This window comes from Macrotis lagotis, chromosome 2 (assembly GCF_037893015.1).
Source record: "Macrotis lagotis isolate mMagLag1 chromosome 2, bilby.v1.9.chrom.fasta, whole genome shotgun sequence".
NCBI lineage: Eukaryota > Metazoa > Chordata > Mammalia > Peramelemorphia > Peramelidae > Macrotis > Macrotis lagotis.
The window spans coordinates 11,665,536-11,691,174 of record NC_133659.1 but is presented as its reverse complement, the minus strand read 5'-3'; the positions used below and the strand labels follow the sequence as shown (position 1 = coordinate 11,691,174).

Here is a 25,639-nt window from a genome sequence, read left to right as displayed (position 1 = left end):
CACAACCCACCTGTTGTAAACTCCAGGTGGATTGGACAAAAGCCAGGCTGGGTGATTACTGGCTTCTTTCAGGTTTGGTACAATTCAGAAATGTGGGAATGTGTGGCCTGTTTTCTGTTAAGGAATTAATTAACACCTGTTGTGGCCATCATTTCAGGGGACATAAGTCCCAGTTGTATGAGGAGAGCTAAGATGTCAACAGGAGGGCCTCTGGAACAGTCACCGGCTGGTGAGAGGCTATGTGGACGCGTGATCACGTCTGCAGGCTCCCTTTCAAACCTGAGCCCATGTCCTCCTGTCTACTTGAATCAAAAGAGGAGGAAGTGAAGTTGTTTCATCCTTGTCTGCAGCCTTAGAATTCTGAGCTCCCGCTCACTGAACCCTTGTTTGAAGACAGGCTCCCTGCTTCACAGGTGGGACTGGGTGGGGCCACCTAGCCCTGTGCTCCCATAAAAGTCGAGGCTCCCCAGCCCTGCCCACCTGAGCTGACCATCTAATTGGGCTCCTCTGCCCCATGGGAGAGCCTCGGCTCTCTCTCTCTGTGTATGTCACCCCTTCTTCATTTCTAGTTTGGGATGTGACACACTGTCCTGTTACCCTCTGGTGGATTTTTATTTCTTTGGAGCCAGGAGCGTTCTCTGTCCGACAAGGTAAACACAGCTACTGAGTCTTTGTCTCAGGAAAAATTTTGAGGTCATTAAAAGGACTTTGCAGTGTCCAAAAAGCGTCCCCAACCTGCCATCTTCTTTCTGTCAAATTCTAGCTCCTGCCCCAGTTCATCGTGATGTCTCGGATAGGGGCAAAATTGCTTGCATTTTTTATAAACCAGTCAGAGCCCAAGTGTCTTAGCATTTCTTTGAATGAAATCTGCCAGTACATGGATTAAGTGTTGTGAAAGGGGTTACTGCATAAAAATTTTCAAGTCCTCCTTTGTTCAGTCATGATCATGCATATATTTAGATATCTTACATCTGTTTTCCTTCCCCAATCCCAATATAGTATTTGTTGAGTTAAATTTATGATCTTGGATTTTCATAGATTTCCAGGAATTGATCAGTGTTAAAAAATTAATTTTTATTGGCATATTTCTATTCATGTTGCTTATTTTAATTATCCATTGAAAATTGCATATTATTTGCAGGTAATCCCTTGACTTAGCCTCTCCTCATTATTACTAATGTTTTCATCCAATCATCTGTAAGCACTTAACTATTATTAACTCATTAATTCTCACAATACTCCTGTGAGGAGGTGGGTAGGTGGGCGTGTTAAATAGTAGTTTTATCCACATTTTATAGCATAAGAACAGGGACCAGTTCAGTTACCCAAGAAGCTGGTTAGGATAGAGAATGTGGATGACAACTGCGCTACTGGACTTGAGTAAGACTTTGTTCTTTTTTAAAATAGGAAATTATGGTGGGTTCCGTATTTCAAGCTGAAATTCCAGTTGGCATTTGTAAATACAAGGAGAATGAAAAAGGTGAGTTCTAGCCTGAGTAGCTCAGTAAATCATATGGATAAAGTGACTTTTGAAAAGATTGGTTGTGGGTGAAATCAGAGGGAAATAGGGCAATCTCCTAAATTAATTGTGGTTGACTTTTGAAAATGTACCCACATTTTCTAATAAGTAGGAAACTATCCACTCTTTTTCAGCTTTGCCTATAGGATTCAACAAAAAAAAGATGAAACAGGTTTTCTAACCATCTCTTTTTCTTCTTGAAATTTAAATTGCAATGAATACACATTTTTATTTTGTGATTTAGAACTTTGCCCAAAAGTTTTCTTTCTAGAAATAAAAATCAAGTCTATTAGAGGTTTATCAGCCATTTAGAAGCTTTGAATGTTGCAGGAATTAACCGATAAGAGATGTTTATATTGCTGTGAACGTGAAAGAATATTTGGAAGTTGTGAACTTAGGGTGATGTTGGGTTTTAAATCTTTTACTGCCTGGGCATGGTTTCATCTCAAGATCTTTATAGAATTCTTTGCACTCCTCTAGCAGAGATGTCTGTCTTTGTGAAAGAATACTAGCCACTTTAATTGGCACACTTTGGGAGAGTCCCCAAAAGCCCAGTGGGTCTGTGGGTGTGTTTGCCAGGGCACAGCTGCCTCTCCTGCAGGATTCACCTTCCCTCTCTCTGTCTCCTTCCTGCAGTAGTTCCCATATTAATCTATTTTGCAACTTATTTATTTGATCAGTTTAGAACTTTTAGTATGAGAGGGGTTAGCACCTAGAGCAGAATTTTAATTGCTTAGGAAAGTTTCACAGTATTAACAATTCATCTTTAACTTGTTCCTTTTCTTACCATCTGTAAAAGAGGCAGCTGTGATGCTGCCTCATTTTCTTTCTGTTCATATTTCTTAAAACTACCTTTAGCAGGTTGGCCAGATTTTGTCATTGTCCACATCTTAATCAGATTAAGTGACTGACCCAGTCATTCCCTGTGAGAAAGCTCTTTGAGGAGTGCTTAGTTTTGCCTAGCACCCAGCAGGACCTGCGCCAGTCTTTGTTGCAGGTTTACCATCTTTGCTAATTGTTGCCTGAAATGTGCTAATTGTTGGTGTGATATTAGAGCAGTCTGTGCTTTAATAATGGTGTCACCTTTGTGCATATTACTGTCGATACTCTGTCAAATAGACCTTGGAAGCTTCTATGACTTCTCTGAAGGTCGGGCTAGATCCCAACTGCTGATTCTGGGCATTTGGATCTGCATATGAGGAAATAGAGGCACTTCAGATGTCAAACCTATTAAGTCCTCTCTAGCTTGAATATTCTGTTAAGAGTTACCAGACTAAGTGTAGATTCACATACCGGCTCTGCAGAGCATCCGGTTAACTACTCACATTCATTTAATTAGCTGTTCCTTTTGTTTTAGACTTTTTGTAGAGTTTGAATTATATTATTATTATTATTATTATTTATTATTATTATTATTATTATTATGTGTAGGAATTTCATGTTTCAAGTATAAACATAGCTTCAATTTTATGACCCCCAATAGCAAGGAAGATCACAGAATTCTTGTAGTTGAGAAATGAGATCCTGTAGAGTACAATTGATTTCTGATTATCCAGAATCTTAATATTTGTCATACTTAAATGTTTTGAGAAGGTAAAATTTTTAAATCTTAGATAATTTAATCTAAATTTCTAACTTGGTTCTGAATTTCTAAACTAGTTTTGGTTTCTTGTGAACTTTAAGCAACCTTTTAAATGTTAAATTATTCATATTCTCTTCAGTCTTTGTTAATGTGTAAATATACATGGGTTTTTATATCAGTTGGATTCTGTATGTGTAGGCATATATGTATATGGATGCAAATATAGAGATTAGTCTACATTTTTCACTAAAATTTATTTCACATCTTAATTTTGCATTCTTTAGTAGCTATACAGTGAGATGAATGCGTGCTTATTGCAGTAGAATTTATCTATTCCATTGCTTTGGATTGTTTCTTTTGGATTAAAAAACTATATTTTAAGTACAAACTTGATTAATTGAGTGAATGAAAGAGGGCACTCTCTGTAATCCAGTGTGAGTTCATTGGGTCAAAAGCTACAGAATGTTCCAGGTCTTGTTTTGTATTCCCAGGCTTCTTTCCAGTTGGCAGTTTCTCCAACAGTGGGTTCTGCCTGGTTTGATAAGACCACAATTCTGACTCTGATGGGTCCTAGTCATGTGAAGGTGAACAAATCACTGAAACCAGTTTACCCTCAATTCAAAATGAGAATAATGTCATGGAGTTATGGGAGTGGTATGGGGGCTGAGGAGTCATTGCAAATTTCAAATATTTGAAATATGTATCTTTTTATTCTTATAATTATGTGCTCTTTTAGCTTTGTTTCATTTTGTCCATTTGAACCTGAGATTTTCTTGCTGTTGGGAGCTCCTGTTATAGAAAACTCCCTTCAGGGATGAAAATCAGTAACTTATCTTTTAAGTCCCACCCTTAGAGGGAAGGTTCCATAGTCTATTGAGAGGATCTGCCCCTCATTAGCAACAGCTTGAATAGTGTCAAGAGTAGAGGCTAATTCTACCCAAGTGCCACATGTTTGCTTTTAATCCACCTTAGAATTTGTTAAATAGAGAGTTCTTTAGTTTCTAGTGAAGATGAATATTTTACCTTGTGATGGTTAATTAATGTTGTTTCACAGTAACTGCATTTAGTTGAACCAAAATACACCAAAAATTTGTAAAACAACTCTTTGCTTCTGTATAACTGCATTCCTGTAGAACTAACAACTCCCAGTAGCTTTGTTTCATTTAACATATTTTCTTGGAAATTAGTTTCTGTGGAGGGTCCAAGCACAGCGATTTTGAAGGAAGTTACATACAGACATTTCAGGAAAGAGTGCAGCTAAGGAAGTTTCTCTTTTGTAACCACTGACAGTGGCACAGAAAGCTTGCCAAGTAACTCCTCATTGGAAGAATTCCTCCATCTTGAGAAGAGTAAATTCAGTGGCATCAGAGAGTTGGATAAGGCTTAGGCAGGATCATTTAGTCCTCCTTGGATCGGGCTTGGATCTGCAGCAGAGCTCCCCTTGGAGCCTCAAGCCCTCACTTTTTCTTTTCAGATTGCCCCCATGCTCCCCCTGCCTTTCAACTTACTTTCTCCTGGCTTCCCCCTTCCTTTGTCAGGCTGCCCAGTCCCTTCTTACCATTCTCATGTCTTTCTGTAGCCATCTCTTTAAACTTCTCTGTGACCTTTTTTAAAAATTGTATTTATTTAAGGCAATGGGATTAAGTGACTAGCTAGGCAATTATTAGATGTCTGAGGATGGATTTGAATTCAGGTCCTCCTGATTCCAGAGCTGGTACTCTGTCCACTGCACCACCTAGCCACCTCCTCTGTGACCTTTTAAAAATGTATCCTGACCAGAAGAGCCCTATACAATGAATCTATTTGCTTCTCTAATTCTAAAAAGTATACTGGTGTTTATGTCTCCAAAGAGAAAGTTTGGAGTTGCCTTGTCAAACTCCTCATCCCTGCTAAGTTGACAATCCATTGAAACCCCCAATTTCCTTATTGTTTTAGATAAAGTGCTCCTTTAACTGTATTCCCTCAGCTTGTCCTAGTATAGCCATTTCTCTACCATCTTGTATTTGTGAATGAAAAGAATTTTTGATACTCTAGTGGGAGTCTTGACATTTGTCTCTTTAAATTTCATTTGATTAAATTAAGCCTTTGATTCTGGCCTTGAGAGTTGTTTTTGATTGACTCTGACAGCAGTTTGTCAGCTATCTTTTCAAATTTGTCCATTTGCAAATTTGATCAGCATACCATCCATACTTTTATCCAAGTCATTGAGAAAAAATTCCCAGGAACCCAGTTTTTATTTCAAAGCCATTCATAGTTGCTCTTTGGATCCTTAGACTACTTTCAGATTCATCTAATTGGACTATTGTCAAGGTTCATTTATCTATCCCATGAAACTGAGTGGGAACTACTTTGCTAATAATTAGGGAAGTTTGCTGGTTCCTTAGGATTACAACTTTCCCTTTCCTTAAATTCTCTAACCTCCCCTTTCAGAAAGCTTGCAAGAATTTTGCCAGGAATTGAAGTCAAGCTCACTGTTCCATGGTTCCTTCTCTTCCCTTTTCCTGAATTTCCCTGAAATTCCAAAGCCTTCTCTTCCCTTTTCCTGAAATTCAACCCTCTTCTTTTCCCCTGGCAACACCTCTGCTATTCTCCATTATCCTTGGAAGATCACTGACTGTGGCTCATTACCCTAGAAGCGCTTCTTCTGAGCCTGTGGACCTAAACTCCAATCTGCTCAGCTAAGCTCTTGATTCTCTTTCTCTTTCCCTTTTAGCTATAGTGGCTCTGTAGTTTTCACTTTAAAAGCTCATTGAACAAGTCAGTTCAGAACATATTTTTAAACAGCCTCCCTGTAAAAGATAGTTTACTGGATTTTAATGAAGCTAACCCAGGGCTCTGCCCATAGGACACTTGCTTTCTCTTGGGTGGGGTGGAAAAGCAGCCATAATTGATCTCCCTTGGTCCTCTCACATCCCTTTCAGGTCAGTGCTGTTTGGCTTCCCATTGGAAAAATGAGAATTCACCATTAGCTGATGATTCTGAGGGCTTAAGATTTCTTCAGGATTTGAACTGACTCCCAGTCTAGTGTCCTTTCCACTACTCCATAGTGACAGACTCAAGAACAGCCCAGACCGGATTAAAATGTAACTGGGAGATGTTAAAATAGTAAAATACAATGGAAAAATAACTCAAGTTAATTTGTGGTGTTCTAAGCCAATATGTGCCTGCAGATGCAGCAATCTGTTTCTATTTGAGTTTCACACCAAGTCCCTTCACCGTGATGACTCTCACTGCTATTCTCTTTAGTAGAAAATAAATAAGTTAAGTAGCTATTACTGATTACTGTATTATCATCTTAGTCTCCCAAAACAGCATTTCTATCCCTTCTTTGATACTCCTGTTTTCTTCAAATTCTCATCCTCACTGTTTCTGAAGTTTTTCTTTGATATAGTTACATTTTTAGCCTGTTAACTGGCCTTGTGTCCCTCATAAATCTAACTTATTTGATGAGTTCCCCATATCTGCATTCTTCTCATTAGACAAGTCCCTCCTCTCATTCTCATCAAAATTATTTTCCTTCATATCTTAAGAATCTTCCTTTTGACAACATTTTATCACAAGTGGACTGTCCTTGATCATGGACACATATAATTAGGTTCAAAAATCTCTGCAAAGTAAATAAATACACATGAATGGTAGGGGTTGGTGAGAATATCCTGCAAATTTGACTAGACAAGGGAAATAACCATCAATGATTCCTGGTGCATTTTCCATGGATTTTTGGTTCTAACCTCTCCAGGCAGAGGCAAAAGGAGATTCCTGCTTAGTCAGAGCTCCTCTTGAAAGAGCTTTCTGTAGACTACTGGTGCTGCATGTAGGCAGCAGTAGGTAGCCTTCCACCCACAACAGATCTCATGGCATGGGGGCCCAGGGTTCTCCCAGGCTAGGGCAGTAGGATACAAGTTCTTACAGAAGTAGGCCAGGAGTCTGGGAACTGTGTGTGCCGGTTTTGAGAAGGCCGTTCCGGACCCTCAAGCACATGAGAAGGTATGTCACCATAGTCACTGTTTTTAGGTTATCCTAGAGAGATACTTTGTCAAAATAATGAGCACTACCAAAAGATAAGACATCAGGACACTAATGAGGATTATGATAAAATTGCCAATTAAGAAATACTTAGTTTTCCTCCCCTTGTAACCAAGAGGCCCAGAGTGCAAGCTCGTGATTCATCTCCCCTAGCTTTTCTGTCTCTCCAAATAGGTGGGCCTATGCCTTTTCACGTCCTTAGCCCCACTCCAGCCCAGCTGACCTGTCTGCTTGCTGTTCCGTTTTTGACGTTGTCTCTGCCACTGCCACCATTTCCAGACCATACTCATGATGGGCTAGTATTTATATATTACTTTTTTTTTTTTTGGCAAGTGTCCCTCACAGCAGCCCTATGGTAAAAGATGCTCCTTTAATACCCATTTTACCAATGAGGAAACTGAAGCTGAGAATGTTTATTGTTCAGGGTTCCACAAATGAGTGAAATTTGAACTGCCTTTGTGACTCCCAAGTCTAGGACTTTAGGCCACCTCTGGAAGCTCTGGCTTTCTTCAAGGCTTAGATCAGGTTTTCTTCCCTAAAGGAGGCTTCTGTTTAATCCCCTTACTAGTTAATCTCTCTTGTCCAAGGCCAGATAGTTTGTATTTACTTCGCCTTGTATGTGTGTTCCCTTGCATCTCAAGTAGTACACACTGCCAGAGATAGAAGTGATGGTTTTTAAATGCCTGTTCAATTCAATTAAAAACAGTAATAATTTCCTTCCCTGAGTAAGTGAAAGAGAGTCTTACAATGATTTAAAAACTGAGTTTACTTCATACACTGGAACAACTCAGTATATGGACATAGATTCTACCTAGCTAAAGAGCTGTCTGGTAGATTGCATTGGTACATAGCATAAGGGGACAGTAGGTTTATTCTTAGGAATGTTATTATCTTCCTCATTAATGTTCTGATGTCTTACTCTTTTGTTTTCAGCTACTTTGACATTTTTTTAAAATATCAGTTACATTTAGTATACAACCAAAAGTTGAAATAATTTGTAAAATTTGTGGAACCACAAAGACACTGTGGGAAGGGGAGTCATTCTTTGGGATAGCAGTGGCCCTTGGTTAAGGTCTTATTACATGTTCATCATCATCATCATCATCATCATCATTATTATTATAAAATAACCACCATGGCTTAATTTTTTGTTTTCTCATCATATATCATGTATACTTTGAATCAAATGAAATACTGACTTGTTCATAAGGTATAAAAAAACAGCCATAGTCACTGATTTCATTTGGGCAGTAAAATGAACTTTGTAGGTACAAATAAGATAGCTGTATTTAGGTGTGCCCTTAAGATTGTCCTAGAAGGTTAGAAAACTGATAGACGGGGGAGTTTCCTTGAAGAAATGGTCCCAGAATTACATTTTAAAGAGAAGGCTCTCTTTTGGGAACCCTGCAAAGGAACATCATTTTACACTATTAATATATCTTAGAAAATGAAGTGGAGACAAAAAGGCAAGTCATTGGTAGTAGGATACAGTGGGAAAATGATCATTAGGCTACTACCTAGACATGAGTGGGATGATAATAAGAAACAGTGACAAGATTAAGGTACTCAGCTCTTATTTTGACTCTCTTGTCTTTGCCAACATCTTAGAACTATAAAGGATGGATGAAAAATGGATAATAGGAAGTTGAGAGTAAGGACCTCTAACTGGCTTTTGATGAGTTCAGTCAGAATTCTGTTGATAGTTTGAATAGTTTTCTTGTTTTTTTCATTTTTATTTCAAAGGAATGGGTTATTGAGGAGTACAGGGGTATGGTATGTTTGAGGATGAAGGTGAGGTAAAAGAATCAAGAGGTGTTGGCAGCATTTGGCAAAAAGCAGAATTGAAGGATAGGAGGAACATGGTTAGACTTAAAAGAACTTCTCAAGTTTATATGCTCCTTCCCATTTATAGAAAGCAAGGATGGAGGACTAAAGTGGTCCTGAACTGGGTACAGGTAAGTAGGCAACCTCTACTTCTGCTGCATTAATCCAAAGAGAGCCCTGAGAGTTGGGAGTAGAAGACAAATGGATGCTAAGAAAATGTAATGGTGTGAGGTGGGTCCAGGAATCCACCACTGTATCACTTTTTTTTTGAGAATCAACTACTTTTCTATTTTATGTCTCTTTAATTTAGTATATGAAAATGATGACCAACTCCTGTGGAACCCTGATTATTTGTTGGAAGATAAAGTGATTGAATTTCTTAATGAAGCATCCAGACGAACAGGAGATGAGAAAGGAGTAGAAGCAATTCCTGAAGGCTGTCACATAAAAGACAATGAGCAGGTAGGTCCATGAATAATTATGAACTAAGAAGTCTCCCAGTAATCTCACTGAGGACTATTCATTTTTGTCCTTTAAGGTTTTTTGTTTCAAAGTGTACACTGGTGCTCTTCTGGGGCCAAGAGATGAATTCATTGATTTAGGACTGCCTTTTGGGGATAATCTCACCCTCAGTTGATTGCTAAAATACTGAGATGATTGATAGGTAGAATAGCAGTGACATACATTAGACATGGAAGTGGTTTAAAAATTTGACTTTGAGGTGGGACTTTTCTTGTTTTGATCTTTGTGTTAAAGATAGTTTTACTTGCAAAGTAATGGGTCAAACGTAAGGCTCCATGAAGTATGCTATTGCATATGAGGTAGCAGTTGGTATTGAATACAGTCCTTGAATTCATATTATGTGTTCTCAGGATAATCCTATTGACTCTTTAAATGACTCAACTCTTGGTTCAAACTTGTATCAATCTAAGTGAAGTCACACTTTATATTTTTTTAGGTCGAAGTCACTTTAAACTCAGTGTTTTGTACATAGTAGGCATTTAATTATGGTGGATGAAGATATAAATTTATTAAGAATATACAAAATAAAAATTAGTTGAAATTCCCGTGATTTTTTTTTTTGATCTCTAGCTGTAATTCACATTAGAATAGGGAGCTCCTCATTGAAATGTGCTCCATGTACATGAGTAACTCACCTCTCACCTGAAGAAAGTGACCCAGTGAAGGTCAAAGTGTTCTGTTGTGTCAGAGGCAAAACTTGACCTGATTAAGCCCCCCTTGTACAGGGGGAATATTTCTTCCATTTACCTTCTCTTTACTGGAATTCCAAATTGAAGGATGGATAATAGAAAGAAAAGCCAGGAAAATTCTGAGTCAGTTTTGTCTTTTGTTATAGACAGTTTGCTAGAGTCTTAGCAGACCAAGGCATAGAATGAGTCTTCACTTGAACTGTTTTTAACCAACATTCTAGTTTTTGGTACATCAAAAAGTTTTGGTAAAAATTTAAATGTGGACAGAGATTTCAGAGATTCCCAGGGCCATCTTGCTATGAACTATTCCCTGGCTTTTGCAAAGAGTGTTTCTCTTAATAAGGGATATGTAGTAAATTTTTTAGTTGTGACTGAGTCTTTTGTGTATATGATCACTGTTGTGATCTATTTCTCCAGTTACCTATAATTCTTACTGATCTAATAACCCTGTCACAGAAGGAAATGAGATTGTTTCTGATGAGTTGTTCTTGATGAAGCTGAGCTGGTCCCGGGCAGTCACCTTGTCCTTTTCTCAGTTTTCTGACCCTTTCCATAATCAGCTCTAGCATTTTCCTGGGAGCTGTCCTCGAGCTTCCTGACCTGTGACTTGCAGATGCCACTCTGGTTCCAGTCCTGTTTGTTCTTCTGCTCCTCCATGATCTCTCAAAGATTTTGAACCATTACCTGCTCACCTGAGCTAGTTTTTTAGAACCCTGACACAGTCTGGGGAGCTTGGTGTTCTCTCATGGCTATCTCTTCCCCAATTGAAAAACAAAAGCAAACAAAAAACAACAAAACAAAAAATTCCTTTTATAAACATGTATAGACAAGTAAAGACTTTTTCCACATTGGCCATGCCCCCCAAAAGATCTCATTCTGACCTCTGCATCCTTCCCCTCTTTGGAACAAAGTGGGTGATATTTTCATTGTCATTCTTCTGAAATCATCCTTGGAGAGTTCCTAAATCTTTCAGGTTGTCTTCACAGTTTTTTACCATTTCTGCTCACTTCACTCAATCAGTTCAGGTGAGACTTGCCAAGTTTCGCGGAAGCTGTCCCTTCCATCATTTCTGCTAGCAGAAAGGTATGATGCCACATTCTACACCCTTCCCCAGAGGATGAGCCCCTCTCAGTTTCTAATTCCTTGCCACCACAAGATCTATCAGTACTTTTGTACATCCTTATTGTTTTGTTTAATGGACCCTTTCTCTAATTCCCTCTTTTCCCTTCTTCCCAGGCCGCCTTGAGATGGGGTTCTGTGGGCCCCTCGATCAATCCAGCTTCCTTATTTTGTATAGGCTTCTACTTACTCGCCCTTGTTGAGTGGGCTAGTTTTCCCCACTTGTCCTCTCTCTTTCCTCCTCACTGTTTTCTTCTTCCATTCTTTTTCCCAGTTGAGAATAACTATTTGCTTCCTTTGGTCTGAGATTTCTAAGCATTGACTCTTCCTCGCCCTGGATTACCACCTCTTGGCACAGTGCTCTCTTCAATCTGCCCCAGATCTGTGACTCAGAACTGAATGGTCAGAAAGAGAGTTGCCATCTGGTCCCTGTACCAGTTTAAGGCTTTCTTTGCAGGATCTGGGACCCCTTCTTGCCCTGATGCCTAGCCTGCTGAAGAGTGCCCTCCTGGCTTGACCCTGTCTCCAGTGCCCACAGATTCCTCAGTCAAGAAACTTTTATTTAGTGTCTGCTTCATAAAAGCCAGGCATGTAGATATATAGCCCTTGCCCTCCTGCCCACCAAGAAGAGATGACATGCAGACAGCTGTCTGAACTATGGCTATAACTACAGAGGACAAATAGCAGAGGGGAGCTAGGGAGGGAAGAACAAAAGAAGAAAAGCAGTTTAGGTATGGGTAAGACAACCAAAGAAAATAGAACCAAGAAGGGAAACGGCCCAAAGGCTGGGGCACTAGGTTGTAGAGTAGATGGAAGGCAGTGAGGTGGAAGAAGACTAGAAAGGGAGGAGAGCACCAGAAGAGGAAAGGATTGGATGACCAACAGGACATTTGGTGTTTTATTTGGGGGGTAATAGAGCTGCTGGAGTTTTATCAACTACAGGGGTGAGACAGTCGGGCTTTGGGAAAAATCACTTTAGTGGATGAATGGAGAATGGTCTGAGTGGGGAGGGTCCAAGACAGAAGGATCCCCAGCTGCTGCAGTGATCTGGGGGTTGAGCGATGAGGACAGAGTCAGAGGAGAGAAGTTACAGGCTTGGCACCTTATTGGATGTGGGGGCTGAGGGAGAGGGAGGAATCCAGGCTGACTTCTAGTTGTGAGTGAGGAGTGAGGAGACTCAGAGAGCCCTCTACAGTACTAGGAAAGAAGAGCAAGGGAGTAAGTTGTTAGGAGAAAAGCGATTGAGTTCCATTTTGGACATGTTAGAATGTCTTCTTAACATCCAGTTTGAGATATCTGAAAGGAAGTTGGAGATGGGAGGTCTACAGGGAGTTTGGAGCAGAAAAGGTAGATTTGCGAATCATTCACATAGTAATTAATGGTAATTAAATCCATGGGAGTTGAGGTGTGCCCCATAAACAGAGAGAAGAGAATATCCAAGAGGAGAGAAGAAAACGGGGTCCAATCTCCTGAGAGGTGGAGGAGGAGGAGGAGGAGGAGGAGGAGGAGGAGGACTGATACCAGGCCATTGGGTTGGGCCACTAAGCAATCCCTTGGTAACTTTGGAGGGAAGTCTTAGTAGAATGAGCAGCAAGAAGCCAGATAAGAAAACTATGATGAGGGGCAGTGAAAGGAGCTCCTTGTTGAGGAGCCACAGAAAGCAGAGAAGACGTGGGTTGGTGGTTAGTGGGGATGGAGGATCAAAGCAGGGGTTTCTGTTTCCCAAACTGACCTAGATTGTCTTGACTTGAATATTTTTTCTTTACTTTCCCCAATTAGGATTTAGTCTAGTGAAATTTCTAGACCTGTGGATTTTTTTTTAGTGAGGAGTTTGCTGAGCTTGAGAAGTTTCTCTGTCTCCTTATCAGACTTTGATAGCCTAATACAGCTTTATCATTCCTCTGCATGGACTGGAATAGTTTCTCGTGACAGATGTCCTTGTTCACTGGAATTATCTGGAGCCACCCACCTTCCAGGCCTGACCGGCCTCCATGGAATTCTGATCCATTGGATCATGCCCTGGCCTTTCTGTGGACTCTGAAAACCCTTCTCCAAACCCTCCTGGTGCCAGGGTGCCCAGCATCCCTACATCTTGTAAATGTAGAAGCTGAGCCAAAGTCAGACTTCCTTCCCAAGGGGCCAGTCATTTCTGCCCTATTAGTCAGTTCCTTCCTCTGGTGATAAACAGGTCAGATGAAATGAGGCCCTAGGTTTTCATTGTTTATCCCCACCTTGCTGGTTTTGGGGTGCAGTGCTGGTGGCTGTTTTGTGTCCTCCTTCCCTGTATGGCTCCTGGATTCCTTCTCAAATTGACTTACCTTGTTATTTCTGGGCTTTCAAAGTCCTACCCACTATTTAACCTTTCCTGTTCTTTAAAAAGTTCTGTGGGTCTGTATTCTGGTCCCAAGGCCTGTGCTGCCATGCTTCCCATATTCCTGAGGCCTTATTTGCCTCTCCATGTCATGTCTTTTGTCCTCTTTGTTATTGTCGTTCCCTCCTCATTTGTGTATAACTCTGGAACTATAGATTTGTTTGCTGACTTCTCTCCTAGATTTTTATCTCCTGTGGTTCTTGTTCAGTCATTTGAGTCACATCTGACTCTGTGACTCCATTTTACCTCCTGTGATCTTCTAATTCCGGCCATCCTACCAAAACTTTAAAGAGTAGATAATGTCCTTGGAAGCAGTCTGCCAGCTTTCTCAGGACAGACTCAGTCCCAGCAGGTCGACTTCTTGGCTGTGGCAATCCATCGACAAAGACTACTTCAGAAGACTCCCATGAGCCCCATGCTCCAAGGATGGGGACAGAGCTATTTCAATCAGTTAGAAATTTTGACTTTGTTTTTTGGTATTCTGTATGTGAACTCCCTGTGCAGTGTCTAACAGATGGACATCCTCACTACTGGGGGATCTTCCTCATATCTATCTTGATATTCTTACCATAAAGAAAATTCAACAGAAGACAGAAGGAAATTGCAGCCAAATGGAAGGATGACTCAGGTTCTCCTTGGAGATGCACAAAAAGGAATGAGCAGACTTGACCTCATCCTGTGACCAGAGGTGTCAAGAAGCCCCATTCTGGGGGGCATCTGGCCATCTTATGAGTCAGGACCCATGATAAGAACTGGCAAAAAGATGGCTATTGAGTAATGGCAGTAGGTGGACCAATGTGGGTTGCTGAAAATGGGAAAATAGAGAATTTTTTGAAGAAATACCTAACTCTCTAAATTATATCGGCATCTACTTGGCTGTTTCATGACTGATGTGAAGATAGGAATAAACAAGTTCGGTGGAAAACATAATTGGAGGGGGGAGCTAGGTAGTGCAGTGGATAGAGCACCTCCAGAGCCCTGGAGTCAGGAGGACCTGAGTTCAAATCTGGCCTCAGACACTTAATAATTACCTAGCTGTATGACATTGGGCAAGTCACTTAACCCCATTGCCTTGCAAAAAAAAAAAATTGTAAAATCTTTTTCAGAAGAAATGAAGGACCCAAAGACTCCAGAGAAGCATCACATTCCTGTCCATCATGTATGCTTTCATAGACAAAACACAAAAGATGCTTTAGACAATAAACCTCAGATACTTCCTAACTGTGAGACCCTGAGCAAGTCATTTTGCCTTTGGCTACTCAATTTCTCCACCTGTAAAATAGGGGAATAAGCTGTATTGGAACAAATGGGCAGCATCTTCCTCATCTGAGCAACTTCTGTTTCTTCCTAACTAGTGGCTCATCTTCTGTTTCTCCCCACTGCAGGCTGTCCTACATATAACTGACTAAACAATTGACCTGACTGCGTGATCCCTTGCTCGGTTGACTTCAGTAGCTTCCTCTGGCTTTTAGCATAAAGTAAAGGCTCTTTTAATTAACTTTTAACTGTTTAACTTTTAAGATCCTGTGCAATCTGACTGGCATCTACCCTCAAGGGAGATCATTTCCTCTTCTGTATTCTGCCATCCAGTCACACTGGCCTTCTCTCTCTCTGGTCCTCGATCATGACCATCCATCTCTTGCCTCTGGACCTTTGTCCTGGTTGTCCTCCAGGCGTAGAATGAATTTCCTCTTTGTCTTTGATGACAAAACTCACACATCATCTTCTGCATGAAACTGATTTCCAGCACCCTTCTTCCAAAACTATCTTAAATTTGACTGCTATTTATATTTGCATTTATTAACATTATACTTAGGCTGTATATATTTTATGTATTTAGGGTTGCCCCCTTGAGAATATAATAACTCTGATAAGATCACTTCATTCTTTATACTTGTTGCCACAAATTGTGTAGCATTTTCCTCATACTTAATAGATTTCTTTAAAAATATTTGTTGGCTAATTGACAGGTTTATTTTGAAATGGTACAATATTTCTGGAAGAAAATAATTAGTAATTATTTAAGTGAAATGAATTTCCATGTCCTCTGAATCACAGATTCCACTGCTAGACTCAAGGAGGTCATTTATGAAAATACAGGACTTTATAGAGACCAAGATACTTAAAGCAAAACTTTTCAGGACAGTAAGGAATTGTCAATCACTTGGGGAATGGGTAAACTAATAGTGATACATGAATGTAAAGAAGGAAATTGTGTTTTAAGAAACAGTGAAGATGATGACTAGAGAAGCCTGAGGAGACTTACATGAACTGATGTAGTGTAAACAGAGTCAAGAACATTAATAGGTACAATATCTAGATGCCTTCAGTTACTTATGTATAAAATAGAAGCATTTCCTTACATGACCTGACCTCTGACTTCCTTTTTGGCTCTAAATCTACATTTCTATGATCTACCCAAATTTTCATGGCTTCCTTTTATGTGGACCTGGCTCATGAAATTCCATATATTTGGTCATTAGTGTCTCTATCTCTGACATTCTTGTGGAGAAGCTCATAATGGTCCTGGAGTAAACAAGCTTGAAGAAAGCTCCTGAGTTTGGCTCCTGGTGTCTGGAGTGTTCAGGGTGGAGGGGGGTGTGGCCTAGATTTCCAGGGTATCTGAAGGAATCCAGTGATGATAAACAGTAATGACATATGGTGTCATTTTTGATTCCAAAGGCCTGCCAAAAGCCTAGGGCCATTTTACTCCAGGTGACATGCTTGAAGAAAGAAGACCACCCTGCCTGCCAGGAGCTTTTGTTCTAATGCGAGAAAGGCAGTCCTGAGAGGGGCTTGGAGACGGGAGACAGCTGGGGCCCTACCAGGCAGAGGGAGAGGTTGTGTAAGATGCTGCCAATGTGAAAAGGCCAGGAAGAGGAGGAAATTTACAGGATAAAGAGTTTTTTTTCTGGCAGTGTTTAAAAAGTATATCCTAACAAGGAAAAAGACAAAAAATGAAACAACTTTAACTCCTGGAATGTGTAATTTTCTATCTGAGAATTTTTGAGATTAACATAATGTATACATTGAGAGCATCTTTTATAAAGGAGCTATAAAAGAGCAGACACACTGTGAAAAGGTACAGGCCACCATTTCCTTACTGTTACAAAATTGACTGTAAGATGTAAAAAATACAAGATCCCACTGCCCTTATTTCTGTTGGCTATAAAAAAGCACATATTTAATAGAACAGAATGGTACCTCAGAGATCCCTCTTCTATGAGGGTTTCCTAGGCCTGCCTCTAGTGGGCAGTATTGTGTGAAAGGCATCCATCGGATGGATGTTGATACCCCAGCTGTTGGTTTTATTGTGAAGGATACCAGGGCATAACTTGTCTTTTTGTATGGGACACATGTGGTACATCCAGGCCTATTGTCTTCCTTGACTCCCATGACTTAAATGAGCCATCTTTGTTTTCCTGCTCTTATGTCCTCAAAGGCTGTGAGCCTCGCTCTCTGAGGAAGCCAAAGGAGGAGACCCCCACTGGATGCAGTGATTTTTTTGTTTGTTTTGTTTTTGCTACTCCAGGAAAGATGGACTATTTGGGCCTGGGATCTCTTCTTAATCATTCAGCCATTCTACCTTGAAGTTTTTATTGCTTCCAGGCCAGGCATTACATTTAAGCCTTTTATCTTTCCAGGCGCTATATGAATTGGTGAAATGCAACTTTGATACAGAAGAAGCCCTCAGAAGATTAAGGTTTAATGTAAAAGCAGCTCGAGGTAAGAATGCATTGAATGGGCACTTGTATTCATTCTCCAAGTCCAACTCTAAGACCAGGTACAATCCAGCCTTGATCTTCAGGGCATCCTGATGCCCTTTAGTAGATAGTTCCTGGGTGCCCACCGAGGGTGCACATTGTTGTCCTGAGCACTGTGGAAGATGATAAGGGCAATATAAATTCATCACATCATTAACTATCTTGTGTTTGTCAAAGAGGACAGTGAGCTCTGCTCAGAGATTTTCAATGTCATTTTGACCATTGTGAGTTCTAATCCACAACAGATGAGCAGGGATGGTATGAGCCTCCAATCTGTTGAAGTGGTGGAGTGTCTTAGAATTGGCAAAATAGCAGAAGAAGAGGGTCTGTGCAAGTGAAACAGAGCAGAGGAGGAGGAGAGGCCTACTGGGAAGTTGACCAGTTGGATAGGGTTCGGTGATGACTGGCCTTCAAAGCCCAAGGGGAGTCGTCGTTGAGTGGAAGGGTGACCTGAGTGAAGGTGGTTGATGTGTAGAGGAGGACTATGAGGTCGGGATTCCACGGTGGTGGGAGGAGTCTCCAGTGCTGCCTTGGGTGCCCAGAAAGTTGTGGTGTTCCCCCCCCCCCATATTTGCTGCTTAGTCTATAGCTATAGTAGCTTTTCCTACAATACTGCAACTTAAAGAAAAATTTATTCCAAGTGTCTTTGTTGAATTTTTATAAGTTGTACCTGCCTAAAGGGGAAAATCTGGCATTTCTAGAATATGCCCAGTTTACAACCTCTCTTTTGGGGAGTATATTTATTTGTGAGCAACTTTTTTCTACATATGAAGTTTACAAAAAATAAAAATTGAACAAAAATTTCAGGCAAGCATCTTGAAAGTATTCTTTGAATTGCTACCACCTCTGTGCACTACAGGCTCAATGTTCACATTAACAATGGCATGTTTTTGTTTTTGTTTTTGTTTTTGTTTTTATTTTTAAAGTAAATGCTTTATTATACTCATTTTTCATTATTATACTTCATTACATTATTACATTTTATTACTATATTCACTGGTAATATGGGGTCCATTGTAAGAGAAGGATGGTTATGCCATGCCCTGCTGGGTGTGCTTCTTGCTCTGGTTCCAGTGGACGGAAAGGAGTTCTGGGCCAAGGGCCCCAGGAGACTGAATGTGCTATTGAGAAAAACTCTGTGAACTGGCCAAGAGGAATCTGGAATCTGTTTAATGCCAACCCTTGAGTCAAAGGTGGGGGGAACCTAAGAGCTCCTGTACCACCTTGTCTCTTCTCTGGCCAGTCCTTGAAGCCATGCTTCTTGGGTCCTTCCCACTCCCTGCTGTCTCTGAGCATTGATGTTTTAGTCTCTTCTCTAGATAGAGAAGAAATACATCTTTTTTCCCCAGTGATACCGTCCTTGTCTGGAGTTGACTCCTGTGGTATCCAGAGGTGCTGGGTGGCTTTTTCATGGACAGACTCATCCCTCTTTCCCCCTTGGGGTCTGCCTGTCCAGGGACTCAAAGAACCTTCCCCTTGGTGTACACAACTCTCTCCCTTTTCTCTCCAAAGCAGTTCCATTGAAATGTTGTGCATAATTTTACATTTGAGAAACAGCTTAAAATGCAGCTTTCCTATTGCAGAAGAATTGTCTGTTTGGACTGAAGAGGAGTGCAGGAATTTTGAACAAGGCCTGAAAGCGTACGGGAAGGATTTTCATTTAATTCAGGCTAACAAGGTAAGTGAGGATAAAATGGTTTTTCCACATAAACCCAATTGATTGATTTCCTGTTTGTTGTTTTCCTTGCATTGTTGTAGCTCCAAACCTGCAGATTCCTTGGTCATTTGGAAACCACTGAAATGAACATGTTTACCCTGTACCCTGACTGGCACTTCTCTCTAGGGCGACGGGCACTTCTCTCTAGGGCTGAGCATTCACATTCAAAGAAAGGGCAGGAAAATAGCCTTTCTTATAAGAATATTGATCAAGTTACTGAAAATGTGTTTTCCTTTTTTTTTTCTTCCTTTTGTTAATTTGTCTGTATTACTGCTTCTCAGAGTTGTGGCAAGGTTATTTTAGGCCTATTTGGAGAATAAATGATTTGAAAGCCTATGAGGCATTTTAGAGCAGACACCAAAGCAAGATCAGTGTTGTTAATGTACATACTTAGATGACCGATGAACAGAAAACAAATTAAATATTAAGATAGTTGCTGTTTTCCTGGGGCAATTGCATCATTTGTTTCCAGGGCTAGCTAAAGTTTAGCCAGAAAAGTAAAGTCCCTAGAATTATAAGTAATCTATTATTTAATGACCAGAAATGAGTTGGTTTTATAAGTTCAAGTCATTGAGCCTGGTGTGGTGGTTTCAGCTTATGGTCCTTATGATGAGGGCACCTGAGTACTAGTGAGCTCAGGCGCTGGACTTATACGAAGAATATCTGGGGTTTGTGCCAAGTCAGAAACCCATCCGGTGCACTCAGAATGTGTGAGGGACTGAGACGCTGGCTCCCTTCTCCCCCAAAAGAAAAGAGTGAGGATCCTGTGAAAGCAAAGTGAGACTTGAGACTAGGAATGTCTCTGCCCAAGGTGGTAACAACACTGGGAGAAAAAAGATGGGGAGGACAGATTAGAGTTGGAAGCCTCTGGCTTTTAAAGCTAGAGAAACTAAGGCCCAGCAAGCAGAAGGTGAAAAAGAGGGTTGGCTGTCTTGGGGAGCAGCAGGGTGGGCAGCTTCCTTCTTCAGGTGCTTAGAAACTGCAGTTGTTAACCAGAAACCACATCAGCTCTCTAAATGAGAAGGAAAGAAAAAGAAGGGGGACATAATTGGAGTTTGTGCCCACATCACATCAGGAGTTTTCAGCCTTCCCTTGATTCTTTCCCAGGGGATGCTGTTGAGAGTAGGGATTAAGGGCCCAGAAATGCGTAAACACTCAGCCACAGAGGCGGCTGAGGAACCCAGCATTACCACAGATAATAATGAGTTTCAAATTGCTTTTCCTTCTGGAGGGCAAATTAACTGAATTTCGAGCAGTTTGTTGTTGGTTAGTAAAGATCCTTTTGAATGAGACAGTAAATTGGAATCCCTTGATACTCTAGGAATAAGCCTTTGTGCACTGCTTTATTTCTCGTGGTAATCTTGAACCTTGATGTTCCTTGAGAAATGTTCGGTATTCTGATCTTTGGTAGAAGGGAATTTGAAGATAGTATATAACAATATAAAACATTCAAGGTTTTCAATATATTCTTTTTTTAGGTTTTTTTTGCAAGGCCAACGGGGTTAAGTGGTTTGCCCAAGGCCACACAGCTAGGTTAAATATATTCTTAGAGAAAGTAGCTTCAGAAATTAATAAACAGCTACTGCATTGTCTTAGGGATGATTAAATAGCTAAAATTCAAAGGTAATTAAATACCTTTTTTAGAACTAGACAAATTTAACTGTAGAAATTCCAGTTACCTGAATGAAATCAGACTTCAGAGGAAAAGAATCAGATTTAAAATCAAACATTTGGATTTCCTAGGTTCGAACAAGATCAGTTGGGGAGTGTGTCGCATTTTATTATATGTGGAAAAAATCTGAACGTTATGATTTCTTTGCTCAACAAACACGATTTGGAAAAAAGAAGTACAATCTTCATCCTGGTGTGACGTGAGTGTTACTGTTCTTTGTTCATCTCTTCCTTTGTGTTCTTTTGCTTGTTGTGCTTGTTGGTTCCCCACTGAAATTCAGGGGATTTAGAATCTTAGTTTCAAATACATAGTAACTGAATGGTCATGTCAATAGATCACATTCATTTTTATAAGACTCTTAGGAAATTGTGAATATGTTTCTCCATTCATCAGGATCTAGTATTGATAACAATATTTGCTCTTACTAGTGAGTTAGGAGTCTCTAGTTAATGAAACAGTAATGCAAATCAACCTTAAATACATGGGGAAAAAGTAAACTGAGCAAAATGACAGCAATGAGAGCTTCATCAATTTGCCCTTGGGAGGGATGGGGATTTTAAAGATCATTTGAATTCACAAGGCACAATAGATATAAGAGAGGAAACTGGTCAAAAAATGCTGACAGGTGAGGAACTCCATCTGGGCCCCTGAACAAAGTAAAGGTGGTGGCTGGTGACCAATGGGACATTTTGAGAAACCGGAAGAATGGGAAGGAGAGCAGGCAGGTATCCCAGGCACCCAGGGATGGAGGAGGACTCAGGAATGGGGGACAGTTCACATTTAAGGCTTTTAGGATCTGCTCTACTCACATCCTTTGGTACTGTGTCATCACTTAGAGACCACCTTGTAATCTCTACCTGTACTCTCTAGTATAAAGTCCGCTTTGGCCACTTGTATTACTTCCCTGGAGTCAGGTTCAGACAAACAGGTGAGTTACCTACCCAGATTGCAGAGTGGGGAGGAGGCAGGGCAGGGTTAGAGCCCCTTTTTCACCAGTCTGCAGGGGTGCCCCAAGGGGAGGAGGCAAATGGAAAAGTTGTTCCTATATTTTGGGCAAAACGGGATTGTGGATGGTGATGCCTGAGTGATTGAAGGAAGAAACCAAGACAGACTTCAGAACAAAGAAGTAGGTGCCATAGTGCAGGAGGGTCAAGCCTCCTGATAAAATTAATTACAAAATGCCCCCAAAGCAAATAAAATACAGGAAAATGTAGATCATGTTAATTCCTTGTTTTCCAAGTCAGTATGTGGCCACAGGGATCGTTTCTATTGGGAAAAAGGCACCATTTGGTAACTTCTGATTTGGTACTCTCCCTTCCCTTAGATTTTCTAAACCTTTTTGTTCACAGATAGAATACTGGAATATTAACTAAGTTTTCCAGCTCCCAGGGGACTAAGAGAGTTTGCCCTTAGATTTGTTTGTTTTATTTTTTAAATTTTGCTCCACATCAAAATGTCAACTTGTGCCAGGTGAGTGAGGACATTGGGCTTCTGGCGAAACCTGGCATCCTGTACTCATCAGCGTTTTTGTTTTTAAAGCCTTGAATTTGACAGCCACAGCTCTCCAGGAAGCCTTGTTTAATTTGGCTGTTCTCTAATGGTTGTCTTTGGGATTGAGCCCCTTGATACTGGCTCTTTGTTACTATAAATACCCACAGTATGGTATATTTTGTCCCAAATGACTATGAAGAGAAGAGAAGGCGCCCTGGGTCTGTGCCAACATACTTATTTTCCAGAAATTACAAAATATGAATAACTACTTATAGGATTGAATTTCAATATGCAAATTTTAATTTCATATCATCAAAAATACTTTATATCAGTGATTTGATCAGAATGTCATCTGAGCCTCTCAAAGCCCTGTTATGTCATCTAATAAAAACAGTCACTTTACCAGGGGCCAGTTGAGTTAGTCAAAGCCCAGCCGTGTTTCTGGCCCAGTGGAGAGTCAGGTGCAGCTGGGCCAGCCTGGAAGGCTGAAGGAGTCTTGGTCAGCGTGACTCCCTTGGGCTCCAGATGGTTTTGGTTGGAGCTGTGGTGCCCAGTGGCTTCAGGTCACCATAGATTTTATGAGAGTCCATTGTCATAAGTCCTGCTGGGTCACAGCCTCCTCACACACTGCCTCTGTTCTTGCGAGCCTGGCCTACATCCTCCTTATCTTGTGGATGCAAAGCGCACCCCCCGTGTGCCCACCACAAGTTTCTCTCCCCTGTTGGTCCTGCCTGACCCATCCATCCCAGGCCTCCCCAGCCCTTTGTTGGCCTCTTTTACAGCAGTAACCCATCAAGCCCCTAGATTCAAGCAAGACTTGGAGTCACTCTCTGGCCTTTTTTTCTAGTCTTCTTCCTCAGTAGTTATGGGTATTTTTCCATAACATTGAAGTTGCATACATGCAACCTTATACCAAGATCTTGTTTGAGCAAGTCTCTTCTCCTTCTGGAGAAGTCCAGAGGGGCTAGTTTGTAGGGCTGTGGGGACACTGATGGGCAGCAGCCAGACCCCAGGTGAGTGTGGGGAGGCTGCCTCCCCATCAGCCCATTTAACAGAAGTGTTCCCGAGAATTTCCTGCCATCCTGGTCCCTACTTTTCCCTCTTTTCAGCTCTTCATTTCCCAGGAGGCTTAGTAAAGAGTTCTCTGAGCCTCCAAGATCAATGTTCCTCACCTGGTGGCCCTGGGCGAGTCCCCTGAACAAGGGATTGTGGGATCAAATGGAAGGCCCTCTGAATAGCCTGCTGCCCCTTCATCCTTTGAAATGACTCTGTATGATCCTTTCATTTGTGGGATGGCTCCTCAAGGGGGACCGATGTTGGTACAATGAGTAGATTGAGAGGTTCAGAGGCCTTGCCCAAGGTCACACGAGTATTTTACCATGTGGGATTTGAATTCAGCTCCTCTGATTGTAGAATCTGACTTCTGCCCAATCTTTTTGTCAGGAGGGATCAACCCCTCCTCCAGGTCCTCTCTAAAGTCAGATGGCAAAGCTCTGGACTGCTGAGATTGCTCTCCTAGACAAGCTCCACACAATCTGTGTGGTTCTTAAAGGGGGTGCCCAGCCCTGACCCTTGTACCCTGAATGTCACCTGGCCAGGACAGACTCAAGTGAGATGGTCACCTTCTAGACCTAGGTGCTCTGCATGGTTGGACCTTTGGTTTATAGAGAGCTGATCTCGAGGCTTTTTAATGGGTACTGTTGCTTCCATGCCTCCCTAACTTAATTCTCTTGTAGGTGATTTAGTTTTAATCCAAATATAGAACTTTATACTTATTCTTATCAAATTCCATAGACCTGGCCTATTTTTCTAGCCTGTCGGGTCCTTTGTAGATTCTGATTGTCACACAGCATATTAGCTCTCCCTTCTGGTTTTGTGTCATGGTTTGTGAGCCAGCAGAGAAGGGGTTTTTGTCCTGAACCCCTTGGGCAGTCTGGTGGAGATTTCAGACCCCTACTCTCATTAAGAGTTTTAGTGCAGGGGCAGCTAGGTGGCACAGTGGATAGAGCACCAGCCTTGGAGTCAGGAGGACCTGGGTTTGAATCCGGTCTCAAACACTTAATAATTACCTAGCTGTGTGGCCTTGGGCAAGCCACTTGACCCCATTGCCTTGAAAAATCTAAAAAAAAAAAAGTTTTAGTGCATAAAAATATATAGAATGACAAAGGAAACCAATTATACTGAAATTCAGTTGTCAGACCCCCACCTTCAGCACCCCTAATTTAGTCAGGGAACCTGGTGGTAACCCTAGCACAGATAAAGATATATGGGCATAAGGAGAATATTTACAAGGACTTGGGAGGGCAGGCTCAGCTAATGTCACCTATGGCCTCCTTCATTTCTCATTTCTGCCTTCCCACTGTACTCGTGGTCAGTAATCTAACAATTTGCATTTCATCATTCTATGATTTTTAGAACTGGAAGCCCTAATGTAGATTATTTGGTCTGATAGTCATTTTATATATAAGGGAAGAAGAGATGAAATGATTTGCCCCAGTAATTCATGCAGGGGTGGTCATGCTGCCTTCATGGGATCCAATAAAAGAGGCACAATCTGTGCATGAAAAGACACAGCCCCACGAGCTGGATACTTGGAAGAGGTCTCAGGATCAGCAGGATCCAGTTAGGTCTTCTCATTGATAAAAGGCTTTGGGCCCCTGGATGGGCACCTCTATTCTATGACAGCCTAACTCGACAGAGGTGCTCCACAGACATGCCCAGGTCCTTAATCTCACATGATCCTTTGACAGATTTCCTTTTAATAAGGACTGAGTATTTTTAATCAGGTTTTGTTTTGATTTTTAAGTGATTACATGGACCGACTCCTAGATGAAAGTGAGAGTGCTGCCTCAAGCCGGGCCCCCTCCCCTCCCCCAACAGCCTCCAACAGCAGCACCAGCCAATCAGAAAAAGAAGATGGCACAAGTAGCAATAATCAGAATGGTAAGGAGCCCGAGAAACCCTTGGCTTGGTCCCTTCTGAAGGAGGAGGCAACTGTCATTGTCAAGGTTTGAGGGCATGTTCAAAGGGGATCACTGGGAAAAACTACAGCTGCCCGGGTGACCTTGATGGGCAGGTTTTACTAACCACAGACATTACTAGAACCCTTGATGGAGGTACCATGACTCCCTTCGCACAAGACAGCTTTGCTGTCTCACCATGACACCATTAAGATCAGGGTTTAGATTTCAAGGTCTTTTCTATTCCAAATGATTTTCATTTCCTGTAGAGGCTGGTAGGTGGTGTAGTGGATAGAGCACTGGCCCTGGAGTCAGGAGTACCCAAGTTCAAATCTAACCTCAGACACTTAATAATTATATAGCTGTGTGGCCTTTGGCAAGTC

At 41.2% G+C, this 25,639-nt stretch overlaps 1 protein-coding gene across 10 annotated transcripts in view; it reads left to right on the top strand.

Annotated features, from left to right (window-relative positions):
• MIER1 (MIER1 transcriptional regulator) overlaps positions 1-25,639 on the top strand; it is a 61,132-nt gene that overhangs the window by 24,599 nt on the left and 10,894 nt on the right. For 9 of the 10 annotated variants that reach the window (XM_074221239.1, XM_074221231.1, XM_074221234.1 and 6 more), the window contains 6 exons: positions 1,408-1,480; positions 9,262-9,413; positions 17,297-17,378; positions 19,000-19,094; positions 20,877-21,004; positions 25,103-25,239. In XM_074221239.1, the coding sequence (XP_074077340.1) occupies positions 1,408-1,480; positions 9,262-9,413; positions 17,297-17,378; positions 19,000-19,094; positions 20,877-21,004; positions 25,103-25,239 (667 nt within the window). The remainder of the gene's footprint in view (positions 1-1,407; positions 1,481-9,261; positions 9,414-17,296; positions 17,379-18,999; positions 19,095-20,876; positions 21,005-25,102; positions 25,240-25,639) is intronic. The other variant, XM_074221238.1, reaches the window with a different exon arrangement.